This window comes from Eulemur rufifrons, chromosome 4, assembly GCF_041146395.1.
Source record: "Eulemur rufifrons isolate Redbay chromosome 4, OSU_ERuf_1, whole genome shotgun sequence".
NCBI classification, from domain to species: Eukaryota; Metazoa; Chordata; class Mammalia; order Primates; family Lemuridae; genus Eulemur; species Eulemur rufifrons.
The window spans coordinates 828,476-844,158 of record NC_090986.1 but is presented as its reverse complement, the minus strand read 5'-3'; the positions used below and the strand labels follow the sequence as shown (position 1 = coordinate 844,158).

At 55.2% G+C, this 15,683-nt stretch overlaps 2 protein-coding genes across 13 annotated transcripts in view; one reads left to right on the top strand and one right to left on the bottom strand.

Annotated features, from left to right (window-relative positions):
* Positions 1–15,683, bottom strand: part of ZNF692 (zinc finger protein 692) — a 59,108-nt gene that overhangs the window by 13,829 nt on the left and 29,596 nt on the right. For 9 of the 12 annotated variants that reach the window (XM_069467538.1, XM_069467539.1, XM_069467540.1 and 6 more), the window contains 3 exons: positions 15,483–15,597; positions 12,232–12,331; positions 11,749–12,048 (listed from right to left, as the gene is read on the bottom strand). In XM_069467538.1, coding sequence (XP_069323639.1) covers positions 11,751–12,048; positions 12,232–12,331; positions 15,483–15,597 — 513 coding nt within the window. In that variant the 3' untranslated portion in view covers positions 11,749–11,750. Of the gene's footprint in view, positions 1–11,554; positions 15,598–15,683 lie in introns of those variants that run through there. The other 3 variants (XR_011233479.1, XM_069467545.1, XM_069467544.1) reach the window with 3 other exon arrangements.
* Positions 8,526–10,139, top strand: ZNF672 (zinc finger protein 672). Its single transcript, XM_069467549.1, has one exon. The coding sequence runs from the start codon at positions 8,752–8,754 to the stop codon at positions 10,126–10,128; it is 1,377 nt and encodes a 458-aa protein (XP_069323650.1). The 5' UTR covers positions 8,526–8,751; the 3' UTR covers positions 10,129–10,139.

Sequence of the window (15,683 nt, the reverse complement as noted above, 5' to 3'; positions counted from 1 at the left end):
TATCACCATCCTAGTCATGCCTCTGGAATTAGCCAAGTGTAGCAGTGTTCCTTAAAAACATGACAGCAATACTGAGCAATGAGTCCAGAAATGTCTGAAGTAATCTATTTCTCTGTCCTGATCTACTTTGGAATTATCCTCAACTAGTCATCTGCTACATAACACTACCTTATTTATGTATGGTACTTTATAATTTTTTAAAAAATAAGGCCGGGCGCAGTGGCTCACGCCTGTAATCCTAGCACTCTGGGAGGCCGAGGTGGGCGGATCGTTTGAGCTCAGGAGTTCAAGACCAGCCTGAGCAAGAGCGAGACCCCATCTCTACTAAAAATAGAAAGAAATTATATGGACAGCTAAAAATATATATAGAAAAAATTAGCCGGGCATGGTGGTGCATGCCTGTAGTCCCAGCTACTTGGGAGGCTGAGACAGGAGGATCGCTTGAGCTCAGGAGTTTGAGGTTGCTGTGAGCTAGGCTGACGCCACGGCACTCACTCTAGCCTGGGCAACAGAATGAGACTCTGTCTCAAAAAAAAAAATTAATTAAATTAAAAAATATACTTTACTTCAGGCATATTTTCTTTTTCCACATCTCTCACTTCTATCCCTTCCTAGTTCGGTCCCTCATCACCCCAGGCCTGAATCCTGTGTCTTCTTTTTCAGTTTCTTTGCCTGCTGATGCCAGACCTTGTCCTCCTTGTGCCATGTTGTCATATGCAAGTTAGCAAACACTCATTGAGCATCTGTGGTGTGCACGCCCTCTGCTCATGCTTCAGAGGATGTTCCCAAATAGGACACGGCCTGACCCATAAACTATGGGGGAACAGTGTTCATCCAACTATAACACCACAACGTGTAGGGGGTTGGTTGCATTGCAGCATGGATGTATCCTCAGGACTGAGGATGGAGAGGGGCATTCCAAAATAGGTTTATGGAGATGGCATTTCACTAAGCTTTTACAAATTGGTGGAATTAAAACAGAAGGAGTTTTCCAGGCCAAGCATGGCAGGTGTAAGTATACACTGATTTAGAGGACCCCTGAGCAGAGCTCTAGATGTATAACAGGATGAATGGTACTAAATGACCTCAAAAAGAAGATTAGAGCAAGTAAAATGAAGGACCTTGAGGGCCACGCTTGGGCGTCTGTTCTCATGATAGAGGGCTACTGCATTTGGTCAAGCTCCCAAAGGCATTTCCAGAAAACACCACTAGTAGCACTCCCAGTGGAAGACGACACAAAAGTCAACATTTGGACAGGGAGCTCAGCCACCAAGCTCTGGGAGAGGCAGCTGGCAAGCAGACCAGGAGTTCCCCGTCCCTGGCAGTGCAACCTTGGGTCATTAACTTGTGGGCTCCGCATCTGAAATTTGGAAAAAATGTCCCCTGGCAGGGTTCTGGTGAGGATTAAGGTAGATAATAGGTATAAGTCTGGCCTCACCGTAAGAAGTCACTAGCTTACAACTGGGAGCGGTTGGGAGCTGGCCCCCGCGGCCCGCTGCGCGCTGGACACCACTGACCGCGCAGGCAGCGCTCGAGCGTGCGTCGGTCCGCGATCCCGCGGCGCGCGCGAGCAGCGGGGATCAGGCCATAAACCGCCCTCCGCAGATCCCGGGGCTGGCGGCGAGGTGGCCGGCGGGCTCGGCGCCCTTCCCTCTGATTGGGCAGGACGAGGCTCAGGGGTGGGCAGCGGACGAAGGAGCAGCCAGGGATTGGCTAACCCTGCGAGGAGGGCGGGGCCCTGGCTCGGGCAAGAGGCGGGACTGCAGGCTCCCTGGCCCTCGCTGCTGGCCTCTCCCCCTTTCCGGAATTCCAGCCGCGGCCTGAGGGCGGGGCGGGTGGCGTGCTGCCGCGCCGCCCAGCCTGCCCGCAGCGCGCGGGGCGAGCGGCACGGGAGCGGGACCCGCCGCCCGAGGATACGCGCGCGCCTCCAGCTCTTTCCTCCTTCCCCGCCGCAGTCCCGCGGCCCGGAGGCGGGGTCGGCGGGCCGCTGAGCGGCAACCGCGAAGTATCAGAGGAGCCAGTCGGCGACCGGTGAGGGGACCGAAGGGCCGGGAGGGCCAGGGTGGCGTAGGACAGCGGTCCTGAACTGGGGCCAGGCTGTCCCCGCGCCGCTGGCGACCGTCTGCTGCGGTCGGGAACGCAGCCCGGACAGCGCGTGACGGGAAGACGCGGCGGAGCGAGCGATTGGCCGGGACGCGGCGGCGGCCGCGCGGCGCGCTCCTCCCAGGCCTTGCCCTCCGCCTGTCCTCGCTGGTCCTCCCCGGGTGACCTTCGGGGCTGGCAGCTCCAAGACGCTGGGCCGGATACAAAGGCAGCGCCAGGCACTGGGCTTCGTCGGCGTTCCATGTCCCCCACTTCCCACCACGGTTTTGGTGTCCTGCTTGCCCGCTAGGTGGCTGGCGCCACGGGCGAAGGACGGGGTGGGCCCCCGGCGGGAGAAGGGGTAGCCCACGGGAGTCTGCCCGGCAGCTCCTCCCGCTCGCTGGCCGAGGCGCTCCAGGATTGGCTGCGCTGCGGGGGAAGCGCGCCTGGAGGTCGACCTGTCCAGGTGCGATGTTAGGCATCCGCGAGGAGTCGGTACCAGGCACCAAGTATTACAACGAGTACTCGACTTCCCCTGACTCTCACAGCTCGCAGTCGTGGAAGTGGGGCTGCGGAAGACCCGTGCCGCGTAAGGAGGGAAAAGGGCTTGCAGACAGTATAGTATGCTGGGAGTTGGGGACAGGAGTGAGGCCCCTGAGTCGCCCTAAAGAAGGATTGTCCTGAGGAGAGTAAATCTGAAGCACTGCACAACCGCAGTTCTTAGACTTACCAATATTTTGACCTTCTCTCTTTTCATATGAAACATATATATTATGTAACAGCTTCCTTTACTAGAGTTTTCCCAGGCAACAGGACACCCTCAGTCTCCTGTCCAAGGTCAGACAGCTAGTGATGGGAGGAACCAGAATTTGGATGCTTGCCTCTCTGGTTCCTCTAAACAGATGGCAGTTTGACTCTGTAAAGCAAAGCAGAGTATTTGCAGTTTATGCAGTAGGTAGAGCTATGGAAGATAAGGTGACTATAGAGAGTGGCCCCTCTTCCAGGAACCTTACGTTTGGGAGAATTGGATTCCAGACTTAATATGCCATTTTAGAAATGCATTGTGTATGACTGATGAATGAGTGGTCAGTTAGGAAAAAAAGGCATTGAGTACCTATGTGTGTCCAACTCCTTGCTAGGCCCAGGGAGGGTGCAAAAGACCCTAACGTCCCTTTTATCCCTGATCTGGAATGCTCTAGCCACTCAGTTTTACCCATGTGTCAAAAGGACAGAGGATAAGCTCCATGTATGTTCTCTCCCTGCCTACATCCATGCCTTTTCCATACTTCACAGGAAAATACTTGTGAAACCAAAACTTCCAAAAGAATGTATTTGAATCATGATCAGACTTGGGCCCATGGGGTGGGAGCGAGCTGGCCTATTTCCACCAGCTCCTTAAACATGTCAGACTGGATCTGAAGCTGGAGGAAGCAACTTCTTTTGAAGTACTGGACCTTGTTTCTGCTATTGGGGAGAAGAAAGCAAGGAGTGTTTATTCTGGTGCTTTGAATTCCATTCCCCATCCTTACCTCCTAGAATAGGGCTTAAATCTTTCCGGAGTACATGGGAATCAGTGTTTCCTGTTACTTTTTTTTTTTTTTTTTAGATTCTGTCTTTTTTAAGACAGAATCTCGCTCTATTGCCTGGGCTAGAGTACAGTGGTGTCATCATAGCTCACTGCAACATCAAACTCTGGGCTCAAGCGATCCTCCTGCCTCAGCCTCCTGAGTGGCTGGGACTGTAAGTGCGTACCACCGTGCCCAGCTAATTTTTTCTACTTTTAGTATAGAAGGGATCTCACTCCTGCTCAGGCTGGTCCTGAATTCCTGAGATCCTCCTGCCTTGGCCTCCCAGAGTGCTCAGATTACAGGGGTGAGCCACCACATCTGGCCTATTTCCTGTTACTTTCACGGATTGATTCAGAATAAAGCTGAGTAATGGGGTGAGAGGGGGACATGGAGGGTGGTAGGGGGAGCCTTTTAGAGACACCATTATTTGAGAAGAGTCCTGAGTGAAGGGGGAAGAGCTTTCTCGGGGGAAGGACTTGGAAGGGGAAAGGCCCCAGAGCAGGCTCCTGAGGGCCAGGGAAACTTTTCTACTCCACACCCGCCCAGAGTGGGGAGTAGATAACTTGTTTCTATCTGGTCTGGATTTCAGGGTGTCTTGGGGTGACACAGAATTCTGGAGACAAGAGCATCACTCAGCTCTCAAGGGGTAAGGATTCAAGGAGAAGGCAGCAGAAGAATCACCCCTCCTGGTACAGCTACCCCCAGTTCCTGCCCACTCTTCTAATGGAGATAGTTCCATTTCCTGGGCCAGGGCCCCAAGATTGACACAGTGCACACAGACTAATCCATGGGGCCCCAAGCAGTGGTCCCTGGGGCCAGCATTCGTCCCCCTTGGACCCTGGCTGCTCAACACTTCCCACCGAGCCACACAGCCAGGCCTGCCCCTGTTGCCCAGTGAGCTGCTGCAGGCCAGCTCGGGCCTCTGGGAAGGGGTGGGGGCTGCCCTGGGGGAGTGAGACATAGGCCACCAGCTTGCTGCCTCCTCCTGTCCTCAGACCCAGCTGCGCGCTTGTGCTGGATGACTCTGGACAACCTGCCCAGGAAACTCAGGTCACGTGGGGGTAAACGATAACACCCCCCCTTAAAGGACCACTAGGAGGATGAAAGGGGGATGCACATACAAACATGTCAGAATTGTCACGTGTTGATGCGAGTAACAACTGGGACGGTTCCACCCACAGAGTAGCAGTGAGAGAAGGTGTGGCATAAGTCACAACCCCAAGTCCCAACCAGGTGCAGATGGGCCGTACAGACATCCACTTTCCAAAAGAGCAGGTAGACTCCTCTGGAGGGGGTGGCTAGGGGCTGGGGTCTTGGGAAATGCAAGGAAGGGTCTCCTGCCTGTTTACTAAGGCTCAAAGGGTCAGGGAGGGTGAGCGACCTTTTCCCAACCAAAGCCCTCCAGGGGCTGTCAGGTGGGCCAGCCTCCCTCTGTATATTATTCCAGAATTTGGAAAGGCTATTTGGACAAGCACTATCCAATAGAAATAAAATATGAACCACATTTGTAATCTTAAAATTTTCTTAAAAAGTGGGTAATATTTATTTTAATATTTTATTTAACCTAATATATCCAAAATATTATCATTTCAACATATAATCAACAGTAAATATTAATGAGATATTTTACATTCTTTTTTAATACTAAGTCTTTGAAATGGGGAGTGTATTAACCCTCACAACACATCTTAATTTGGACCAGCCAGGACCAGCCAGGTTTCAAGGGTTCAGTTGCCACTTGTGGGTCTCGGCTGCCGCAGTAGACAGCACAGTTCTGAGCGTTCCCTGTGGCACCATTCCCCGCTGCCCAGACTCTGGCTTCAGGACGGAGGAATTGTAAGACGACCACTTGCTTCTCGTGAATCACGACTTTCCGGGGTCTCTCATCCCACCCCAGAAATGCTGGCATGGCAGAATAGATTACCAGGGAAGAAAAATCTTTATTCTGACTCAAGAATGCAACTCAGAAGAAAAATCTCTCACAGTAGATTGTTAATAAGTGTTCTAAATCCTGATTAATTCTAACACTCCTGATTTATAATTTGTGACCAATTAGATATGGTATGAAATAAAGTGATATATGAAACTCAGAAGTTTATCTTGAATCTATTTTAAATGTTAATTTTCCCATTAGCTTACCTTACTTAGTACTTGTTTTTATTAGATATATATACAGTATTTGTAAGCATTAAGTGTGTGAAAGGTACTTCAACGGTTAGGATTTTCGCTAATTCACATCATTGTTGCCTTCATTCTTTCCAAGCTTTAACTGCACTTTTTATTTCTTCCAAAGTAAAATAAAGTTGGTGGTACAACAACTTCAAAACTCACATTAAATCAGGAGAGTGGTTAAGACAGCCTAGAAATCATTGTTTTTTGGCCCGTAATACTTTTTCTTTCATGTGTCCACCTCAAGCACAGAACCTTTTTGCCTCCAGGGCAAGCTCCAGCATGGGGTGAGGTAGAGAAGAGAGACTTGAAGGGCCCAGCCTGCCATTCAAGCACCAAACCTGCATCCTAAGTCTGTCTCGCTTACCCCATCCATAATGGGAGGAAATGGTATCTTCGTTTATGTGCCATTTGTGTGTGTATGCTGGTGTTTGTGCATTTGTCTTACCTTCCTTGGGCATATGCCCTGGGACACAGTGGCCTGTGGGAGGGTGAGCGCCCAGAAACATGGTCTCCAGGCACCCCCAGAGGAGGTGGAACACTCACTGGGGACTAAGCTTTACTTTCTCTGGCAGTTGGGATCAGCCACTGAGTCTCCAGGAAAGGTTTTGTTCTCATAAGGACAAGCACTCTTGTGAACTGATGTCCAGCTGGAATCAGCAGCCCGAGTGTCTGGGTTGAAGGTTCCATCTGGAGGAACCAAGGCACTCCCTCTAAAATCTGCTCTTGAGTCTGCAGAAGGGCTCCTGCCCCTGCTTGCAGATCTTGTTTAAAAATCATCCTCTTTGAATAAGATGTCTGCGATTTAAAATACTCTAGACAAAAAAAAAAAAAATGGAGTGGTATCACAGATGAAACACGAATGGCAAAATAGTGAGTGAGTGATTTATGATACTATACTCCCTAGTTTAGTTTTTTTTACATTTGAAAATGTCCCTTAAGAGACACCCTCCTCCAGGAAATACTTCTCTCTCTCTCTCCCTATTTCTGTCCTACTCAGCTGAAATTCCCATTTTCTGGCCGGGCAGAGTGGCTCACACCTGTAATCTCAGCACTTTAGGAAGCTGATGCAGGAGGAGCCCAGGATTTTGAGGCTGCAGTGAGCTGTGATTCACACTATTGCACTCCAGCCTGGGCAAGAAAGTGAGACTGTCTCTAGAAAAAAATAAAATAAAGAAATTCACAGTTGCCCTCTTCCTTCATCCTCCAGGACACAGCGCATCCTGTCACAGAGGCACAGGGGAAGGACCCTGCGCAGGCCCTGCTTGCCCAGCGCGGAGGACGGCGGGAGCTCCGGAGCCCACTCCCACAGGTTGGCTGTTTTCAGGGCTTTTTCCACTCGTCCCCATTTGCATCCAAAAGATGAGGAGCCCAACTACGGGGTATTTTATAACTAAAGTTTTGAGTATTTATGATGAATATTCATCTGCTAATAAGAAAATGACTGCTGACCATTTTGCTTGCTTCCTCTCCCCGATCTGTTAGTTGACAGGGGCTCTACTGAACTAAAACTGCATCTGATCTCCACTGTCCCACTCACTGAATTGGGCTGGGGACAGATCCATGGGCCTTGAGGGAAGTAGTCACTGGTGAGGCCAGACAGATGAGGAGGGCAGCGATATTTTTACTCTTAACTAGAGGGCATTCGAGGTTCTATGCACATACTACAAAGGCTGACCCTGCTCCCAGTCAGCTGCCTGGAGTCACTGGTCAGAAGGATTCAAGGATGCTACTTGAGATAAACAAGATAGCAGAGTAGGTCTGGTCTTCATAAAGGAGTTTCTCTGCTAGTCCAGATACTCAGATCCTTGGGGCTGGAGCAGTGAAGAAAATATGCAGAATGTTCACAATTTGGATACCCTGAGAATTAGAAAGGATGCCCCTTCCTTATCCCTAGCCTTTCCCAAACGTGTGAAAAGCAATTCTTGGATATTGCTAGCAACTTTAGATAATATTTTTTTTGTGCATTATGTAAAGTTGAACGGCTTTTGATAATTCATCAAATGGGTCTTGAGTTGCTTTCTCAACCTTGGGGCTGTGTACTGGTGTGGGGTCTGGTGTGGGGTAGTCGTTTATCGGGTGTTGTCCAAAGCCAAGGAACAGTATTTTGGGGTTTTTCAGATATCTTCGTTTGCCGGGGCCCCGGCCCTTTGGTAACACCATGGTCTGAGCCTTTTGCCCAGACTGCTGCTCCTCGGCCTGGCTGTGCTTCATCGCATCACCCTTTTCATCATCTAGCCCAAGCCTGGCTGGGTTTGCAATGACGACTCAGGAAACTTGGGAGTCAGAAGGTGGCATCTGTATGGTCTAAGCCCAGAGGCGTCTTCTCATTGGCCCATCCCTCCTTGGTCATTTCCTAATGTATCCCCAGGTGGGATCCCCAGTCCAAGGCCAGAAACCAGGCTGGGCACTCCCTTCCCTCCCCAGCAGTGTTGATGTTTGCCAGGCTGCATGTAAGCTCGCCTTCTGGATCCATTCTGCCTGTTCTCCAGGACCCCTGCAGTCCGTGCCCCTGCCCTTCCAGGTAGTAAGTACAAGGACACCCGCTGTCTATTTCTGGGACTCCTATCGTTTGCTTCGTCTTGGAGAAGGGAATCCAGAGATGGACTACTTGAGTTAGTTACAGGAAATAGGGAACTCACTTCCCCTTCCTTCCCTCAGACAGAGCTGTGCAGCTGTTGCTGGGGCTCACGGCGACCTTCTCCCCACAGGCTCGCGGGGCAGGGTGAACCGGGCCACAGCCGCCTCTGGAACAGCTGTAACGCCTGCCTCAGAGAGAAGAAATCCTGGAAACCACACACCAGTTTTCAGGGCCTCTCCCTTTTGTCTGTTACCTTTCCCTTTCCAGGCTTTAAGAAAAGTAAAAATTAGCCGCAGTGGGAGGAGGTGGACCCCCAAGTGTGAGTGGCACCCTTCCCTGTGAGCCGTCACCATGTTCTCCGCACCGGGCGCGGTTACGTCAGGGAGGCCTTACGCGTGCAGCGAGTGTGGCAAGAGTTTCCGCTACAGCTCGGTGCTGCTGCGGCACGAGCGTGCCCACGGCAGCGACGGCGGCGTCCACTGCCTGGAGTGCGGCGAGCGCTGCGCGCGGGCTGCCGACCTCCAGGCGCACAGGCGCACGCACGCAGGCCAGACCCTCTACATCTGCGGCGAGTGCGGCCAGAGCTTCCGCCACAGCGGCCGCCTGGACCTGCACGTGGGCGCCCACCGGCGCAGCCGCGCCCGCCCCTGCCGCGTCTGCGGCCGCCGCTTCCCGCACCTCCCGGCACTGCTAGTGCACCGGCGCCACCGCCACCCGCCCGAACGGCCCCGCCGCTGCCCGCTGTGCGCCCGTGCCTTCCGACAGAGCGCGCTGGCCTTCCACCAGGCGCGGGCGCACGCGCCGGGGACGGCCCCCGCCCCCGCCGGCCCGCCCCACCGCGGCACGCACTGCCCCCGGGCCTTCCGCAGCGGCGCGGGGCTGCGGAGTCACGCACGCGTCCACGGGGCCCACAGCCCCGCGCCCCGGCTACCCCGTGCCCCGGACACGCACCAGTGTGGCGTGTGCGGCAAGAGCTTCGGCAAGAGCTCTACGCTAACGCGACATCTGCAGACGCACTCGGGGGAGAAGCCCTTCAAGTGTCCAGAGTGCGGCAAGGGCTTCTTGGAGAGTGCCACGCTGGTGCGCCACCAGCGTACGCACACGGGAGAGAAGCCCTATGCATGCGGCGACTGCGGGCGCTGCTTCAGCGAGAGTTCCACATTACTGCGCCACCGGCGCAGCCACCAGGGCGAGCGGCCGCATGCGTGCGCCACCTGTGGCAAGGGCTTCGGGCAGCGCTCCGACCTGGTGGTGCACCAGCGCATCCACACTGGGGAGAAGCCCTTCCCGTGCCCCGAGTGCGGCCGCCGCTTCAGCGACCGCTCGGACCTCACCAAGCACCGGCGCACGCACACGGGCGAGAAGCCCTACCGCTGCGAACTGTGCGGCAAGCGGTTCACGTGCGTGTCCAACCTCAACGTGCATCGGCGCAACCATGCTGGCCACAAGCCACACAAATGCCCCGAGTGTGGCAAGGCCTTCAGCGTCGCCTCCAAGCTCGCACTACATCGCAAGACGCACCTGGGCGAGCGGCCGGCGGAGTGTGCCGAGTGCGGCAAGTGCTTCAGCCACAGCCGCTCGCTGTCGCAACATCAGCGGGCCCACACACGCGCCCGCACCGCTGCCGCCGCCACCCGGGCCGCAGCAGGGGCTGCCCTCGTCTTCGCCGGGCCGGCTGTACAGGAAAAGCCAGGGCTCTTTATGTCCCAGTTGAGAGAGACTTGCTGAGGGGCTTCTCTGAAGGGGGTCAGGCAAACACCCACATCGTGCCACAGGGACGGGGGTGGGGGGCGCAACTCGCAGATGGAAGTTTGGGAAAGGACAGTTGTGACCTGCTGCTTTTCCAGCTTCTGTTGCTAGCCCTTCACCTGCCCTGCCTCTACACCTTCCCTGTCAGCCCTTGTCCCATCCTCAGTGCTTGCATCGTCCGGCCTGGCTTCTCTCCCTCCCGAGTGTAGGTGCAGGTAGTTGGGGACCCCTCAGACTCCCTGTGTGCGAGACAGCCCAGGTATTGGTATGTCCCGTCACTGCTACGCCATCTCTAGTGTTTTCTTTGCTGTTTCCCTGCCTGTGTTCTGTGTTCTCTTGTCCCATCTCCTTATCCCAGCCTGCACCTCTCCTGTGCTTCTTCCCCAGTACTTTCACTGTCCTGTCCCCTAAGATAACGATCACTGATTTGGCCAGTCACAGGTCGGCTGGTCCTGTGGTCATCTTGCCTCCTGGTTCCACCGGCAACCTTTCTGCTGCCTTCTCCCTCTGCTTCTGAGGGACGTAGGTGTAGGGGTGGGAGGTTATCAGGCAGGGAGCTGCCTGCTCCTGGCAGAGGGGGCCTGCCCATGTGAAGGTGGACAGCTCCCTCAGCACGGCCATTCATCTGTCCCCAGGGCAGATCAGGGGGCCTCTCAGGACACTGTTCTGCAGCCAGGTTGGGGACATTTGCCCTGAGACCCAGGCCAAAACCACATGTCCACAGAGCTAGGCACTACCAAATGGAGCATCAGAATGTCTCCAAACCTAGCTTGGAGCCCTTGGGAAACAGATTCCACACGGGGGAGTGGGCAGGATGGAAAATCCCCCTGGAACTGGCCAACCACCTTTTTGCTTAAGGCTGGTGAAATAAAGAGTTGTTTGGGTTCTGGATGCTAAGAACTCCCTTTGTCAAGTCTAAGGCTGCTGTCTCCACAGACTTTGGGAGGGATTCAAGAGCCAGATCCTGTCACAGTTCCAAGGTCTCTCGTCCCTTCCCAAGGTAGCTCAGTGATCTCGCATGTAGGACCTCTAGATTCTATACTAGAAGGCAAGACTTCAGGGCTGACACGTTTGGTTTCTTCAATTAATGGCCAAGTACAAGATGGCTTAGGGTAAGCATTCCTGCTCCAGCCTGTCTGCCTGGGTGACCCAGGACTCTCCAGACTGTCACAGCCTGCTCTACTTGAATGTGGGGGGGGGGGAGTCCTACTCCACAGGAAAGGGCTGTGAAGTACCTAAGTGAGCCTGGAAAGAAATTGGGCCCTCAGGGTCAGAGCAGGTGAGGGCCTCCAGAGAGGAACAGGGCCTGCACCTATGCTGCATTCTAGCACATTCTAGCGGAGCCTGCTTTCAAAGAGATCCAAGATTCCTGCACTTCAGGTGCCAAAATACTTGCTCTGCCCACACATGCCCACGTGAAATACTCTGTTTATTCTGTCCTTTGGGAAGACTAAAGTAGCCCAGCTCCCCTAGATCCCAGTCTTGCCCCCAGCCTGTACTCCCCATCACCCTAGTTCCAGGGGACCAGGCATCTGGGCTCTCTCCTTGCTCCTTTTCTGTCCCTGGGGTCTGGCTCCCCAAAGCCAAAGCCACAGAAGAGCTCATTGCTGAGGGAGCAGGGTTGCAGCCTGAGGAGATAGAGAGGGCCTGGACCCCTTGGGCTCCGGGGCAGAGATGCTGGGACAAGGCTCCAGAGGGCCGCCACTGGGTGACTCTTGTGGGGCTGGGAGCAGGGCCGGGTGACTTTTGCTACGGTGGGCTGCAACACTGTCTGGCTTCTCAAAGCGCTTGCCGCAGAACTCACAGGGGAAGCGCAAGGCAGCCACGGTCTCTGCATGCTTGCGCCGGTGCCAGTTCAGGGAGGCCTTCTGGCGGCAGGTGAACCCGCATATTTCACACCTGGAGCCAGGGACAGAGGAGGGAAGGAAGAGGCCTCGGCCCATCTTGACCTCCCCAGGAGTTCCTTCTGCTTCCCACTGCCTGGGTGTCCTGCCTGCCTGGCTGCCACACCCCACTACCTCCCCTCTGGCCTCTGGCCCCTGGCCCCTGGCCCCTGGCCCTCGCCCCCTCTCCCACACTCACTGCAGGGGTTTCTCTCCAGTGTGGATGCGCCTGTGGATGACAAGGTTGCTGCTAGTGCGGAAAGACCGGGCGCAGAACTCACAGATGTAGTCCCGGGTGTCTGCAGGCACATGAAGGACACTCCTGTACCCATCCCCAGCCTGTGGCCCTCCTCCGCCCACCCACCCACTCTCCGCCACAGGAGTGCACCGGTACTAGCTGTCGGGAGGCCCGGGTTCTAATTAGTCGTTGTCCAAATCATGGAGCCTGTCTGGACTTCCTTCACCTGACAGGGTCATGACAGTTGGGATGTGAACGCAGAATGTGATACCCAGCCAAAAGACTTCATTATCGTCACCCCCAACCCCGGCCAAACCACTGAACTCCCAGTGGAGGGACACCTCCCGCATCTGAGTCTCTAGGCTGCTTCTCTGCCGTGGGAGACACAAGGAATGGAGAGCTGGGTCCTTATGTGTGGACCGAAGGCACCGGGCACAGCCGCGCAGAAGTCAGGGACAGGAATTAAGAATGAAGCCCAAGGACAGTCCCTGGCACCTGGAATCAGCACCCATTCCGTCCTGCCTATTCCACCGTCCCAGCCCCCATCGGTGGCCTCTGGAACTCTCTGTCTGCAGGCAGCCAATGCCCTCTCCTCTTCCCCTGAACCTGCCCCCTCTACCAGTTCCAACAGCAGCAACAGCCTGTTGCCTGCGGTCACTGCAGCACCAGCAGCTCTTACGGCTGCTGTGGTGTTTCTCCTACACCAGCACACCTCAGGGCCTGCAGTAGAGAGGGTGTCTTCGCTTCTCATGGTGCCCTTCATACCTCCGCCGCCACCACCTCTCTGAAGACCCTGCCAGCAGGCGCCCCCCCCACACACACTCTCACACCTGCAGCCTCTCGTCCCTTGGTCCCCATTACTCCCGTCCATCCACACAGCTCTGGCCCCAGGCCCTCCACTCCTGTCTGCCACTCCTGTGGTCGCTCAGCCCTCCGGCCCTTTGTTCCCTGGCTTCGCTGACCTCATCCCCACCACCCTCAGCCACCACTCCCAGGTCACACCCAAGCACAGCACCACCTCGGAAACTGCAAGTTCAAGGATTCTGGTTCCAGCCAGGGCGTCCTACCTTGTCCTGCTATGATAATCCCAGGGCCAGTCCACTGGTCCCACTGCTTTCCCTGCCCGCCGTCCCCACTCGGCTCCATTTCCAAGGCTGTCTCTGTGGCTTTCCTTCACGCACACTACCCGTCTGCCTGCCCCTCTCTCTCCCTCAGTTGCAGCTGCTTGGTTAAAGCCCAACTCGGGATAAACACAACCCTTGGTCTTGCTCCAGGCCTGCCCGTGTGCTGGAGGGGTACAAACTGCCCCTGGCCTCTCCTTTCATCTACAACCACAAGTTTCAACGGCTTCCTCTGCATCTGCGTTTTCACGGTCAGTTCATTCTTCGACTTTCTAGAATCCAGAAGACATTGCATACCACCTTCCCTTTTCACTGGCCTCCAACAACCCCAGCCCACCATCCTCACTCAGCAACGCTCTCATTTTTAAGTCACCAAGAAGACAGAACAAACCAGAAGAGAACACCCACATCCTGTGCCCACCAAATCCACTAGGCAACTTGCATCTGCGCCTACACACGTAAATACTCAAACTGCTCTCCTGGGGCTGCCCTCCACCATGCCCCTTAAGAACCACCCCATTTCAATTGAGGTGCCCCGTCCCACCCCGGCATCAGCAAGCCTTCCCTCTGTACGGAATCAGTCCCACCTCTGTGCCCCAAACCCACAGGCTTCCAGCCAAGACCCCATTTCTCTGCTCATCTTCACAGCAAAACCCCACAAAGAACTGTCCAGACTTACTGTCTCCATTTCCTCAGCTCCACTCTGTCTTGAACTCACTCCATTTCTGGCTGTCACCCCCATGGTTCGACTGTACCTCGTCTGTGCCATCCTGTCATCAGGTCATAGATGGCTTCCCCACTGCCACATTTGGTGGCCTGTTCTCATTCTCACCTTAATTGGCCTATGGTACTGGCACGGTTCCTCCCTCCCCCTGGAGTACCTTCCGCCCTTTGTTCCTCAGCTACTCTTTGCCTTCCTCACCGCCCACCTGGGCTGCCCTCAATGGTGGGTGTGCTGCACTCAGACCTCTTCTCTACCTGCCCTCACTCCCTCTGCTAGGGACACTCCAGCCCCATGGCGCCAAGTAACACCCGTATGCTCACGACACACACATTTACATTTTTGCCTGACATCTCCCCTGCTCCGATTCCAGATTCCAACCTCCTGGGATTTCTAATTAGCATGTCTCAAATCAAATTTCCCTCTTCCCAAGCCCGCTTCCCCCTTATTTTCAGGAAACCCCATCATCCTCTGCCCAGCTGCTCAGGCTAGAATCCTCCGGGTCCCCCGACTCCTCCCTGCCCACCCCAGCGTGCGTGGCCAGATGCCGGCCTCCTGGCTCCATTTGCACACATGGAAGCCTCCAGCCGCTTCTCCCTGACCCGACTGCTCCCAGCAAATCCAGGCTGCCGTCACCGCCTGCGTGCGCATCTCTGCAGTCTCCTCGCAGCTGAGCCCCTGGCTCTGTCCGTCTGCGATCGCCCTGTTCTTTCACAGCAGCCACGTCCCTCTGCTGCTCAGGACCCTGTGGTGATGCCCATCTCACTCGGAGCAGGAGCCAAGCCATCCTGCCAGTGGTCTCGGAGGTCCCCACCACCTGTGTCACCTCTCTTCCTTCCTTCCTCACCTCCTGGCCTGTTCCTGGAACACGCTACGCAGATGCCACCTCAGGGCTCTCCCACATGTGCTGCCCGAAAACTGTAGGGTACAGGTCTCCGTCCCTCACTTCACTTGGGTCTTTGCTCAAACCGTCTCCTCTGTCTACAGCAGCAACTCCGCCCTCACGCTCGCTTCCTGTCCCGACTCCACACCTCTTCCCAGCCCTGTATCGCCAGAGTGGACGTCGCACAAGGGTTAGGCTGCCTGCTTTGTTCACCGCTGCAGCCAGCTGCTACAACGGTCTCAGGGGCAGGGCTCAAAACGCAGGGAATGTCGGACGAGTGAGTGAGTCATCCCTCAGAGGGAGGTGAGGGGCCCCAGAGAGGAGGAGGTGATGGAACCCACAGAGGGGGAGGTGGCAGGACCCACACAGGGAGAGTGAAGGGCCCCAGAGAGGAGGCGGCGAAGAATCCCACGGAGGGAAATGTGAAGAAATCCACGGAGGAGGAGGTGCTGAGCCCCTCGGAGGGAGGGGGAATTCTGCCACTCACCACTGTGCAGCTTCGTGTGCTCCTTCAAGTGTTTCTTAAAGTTGAAAGATTTCCCGCAGCCCGGCTCTGGGCAAGAGAAGGACTTCTGGTGGATGTGCTGGTACTTCTTGTGGTGCTAGTGGGGGAAATGGGTGGCAGGGAGAGAAGAGGCAAAAGCATAGCTGCCTCCCCCGGAGACCGACGAAGCTGACCCGGCAGGCA

What these genes read in the sequence shown, in the direction of transcription:
- ZNF672 (XM_069467549.1), top strand. Translation starts at nt 8,752, where the DNA reads ATGTTCTCCGCACCGGGCGCGGTTACGTCAGGGAGGCCTTACGCGTGC.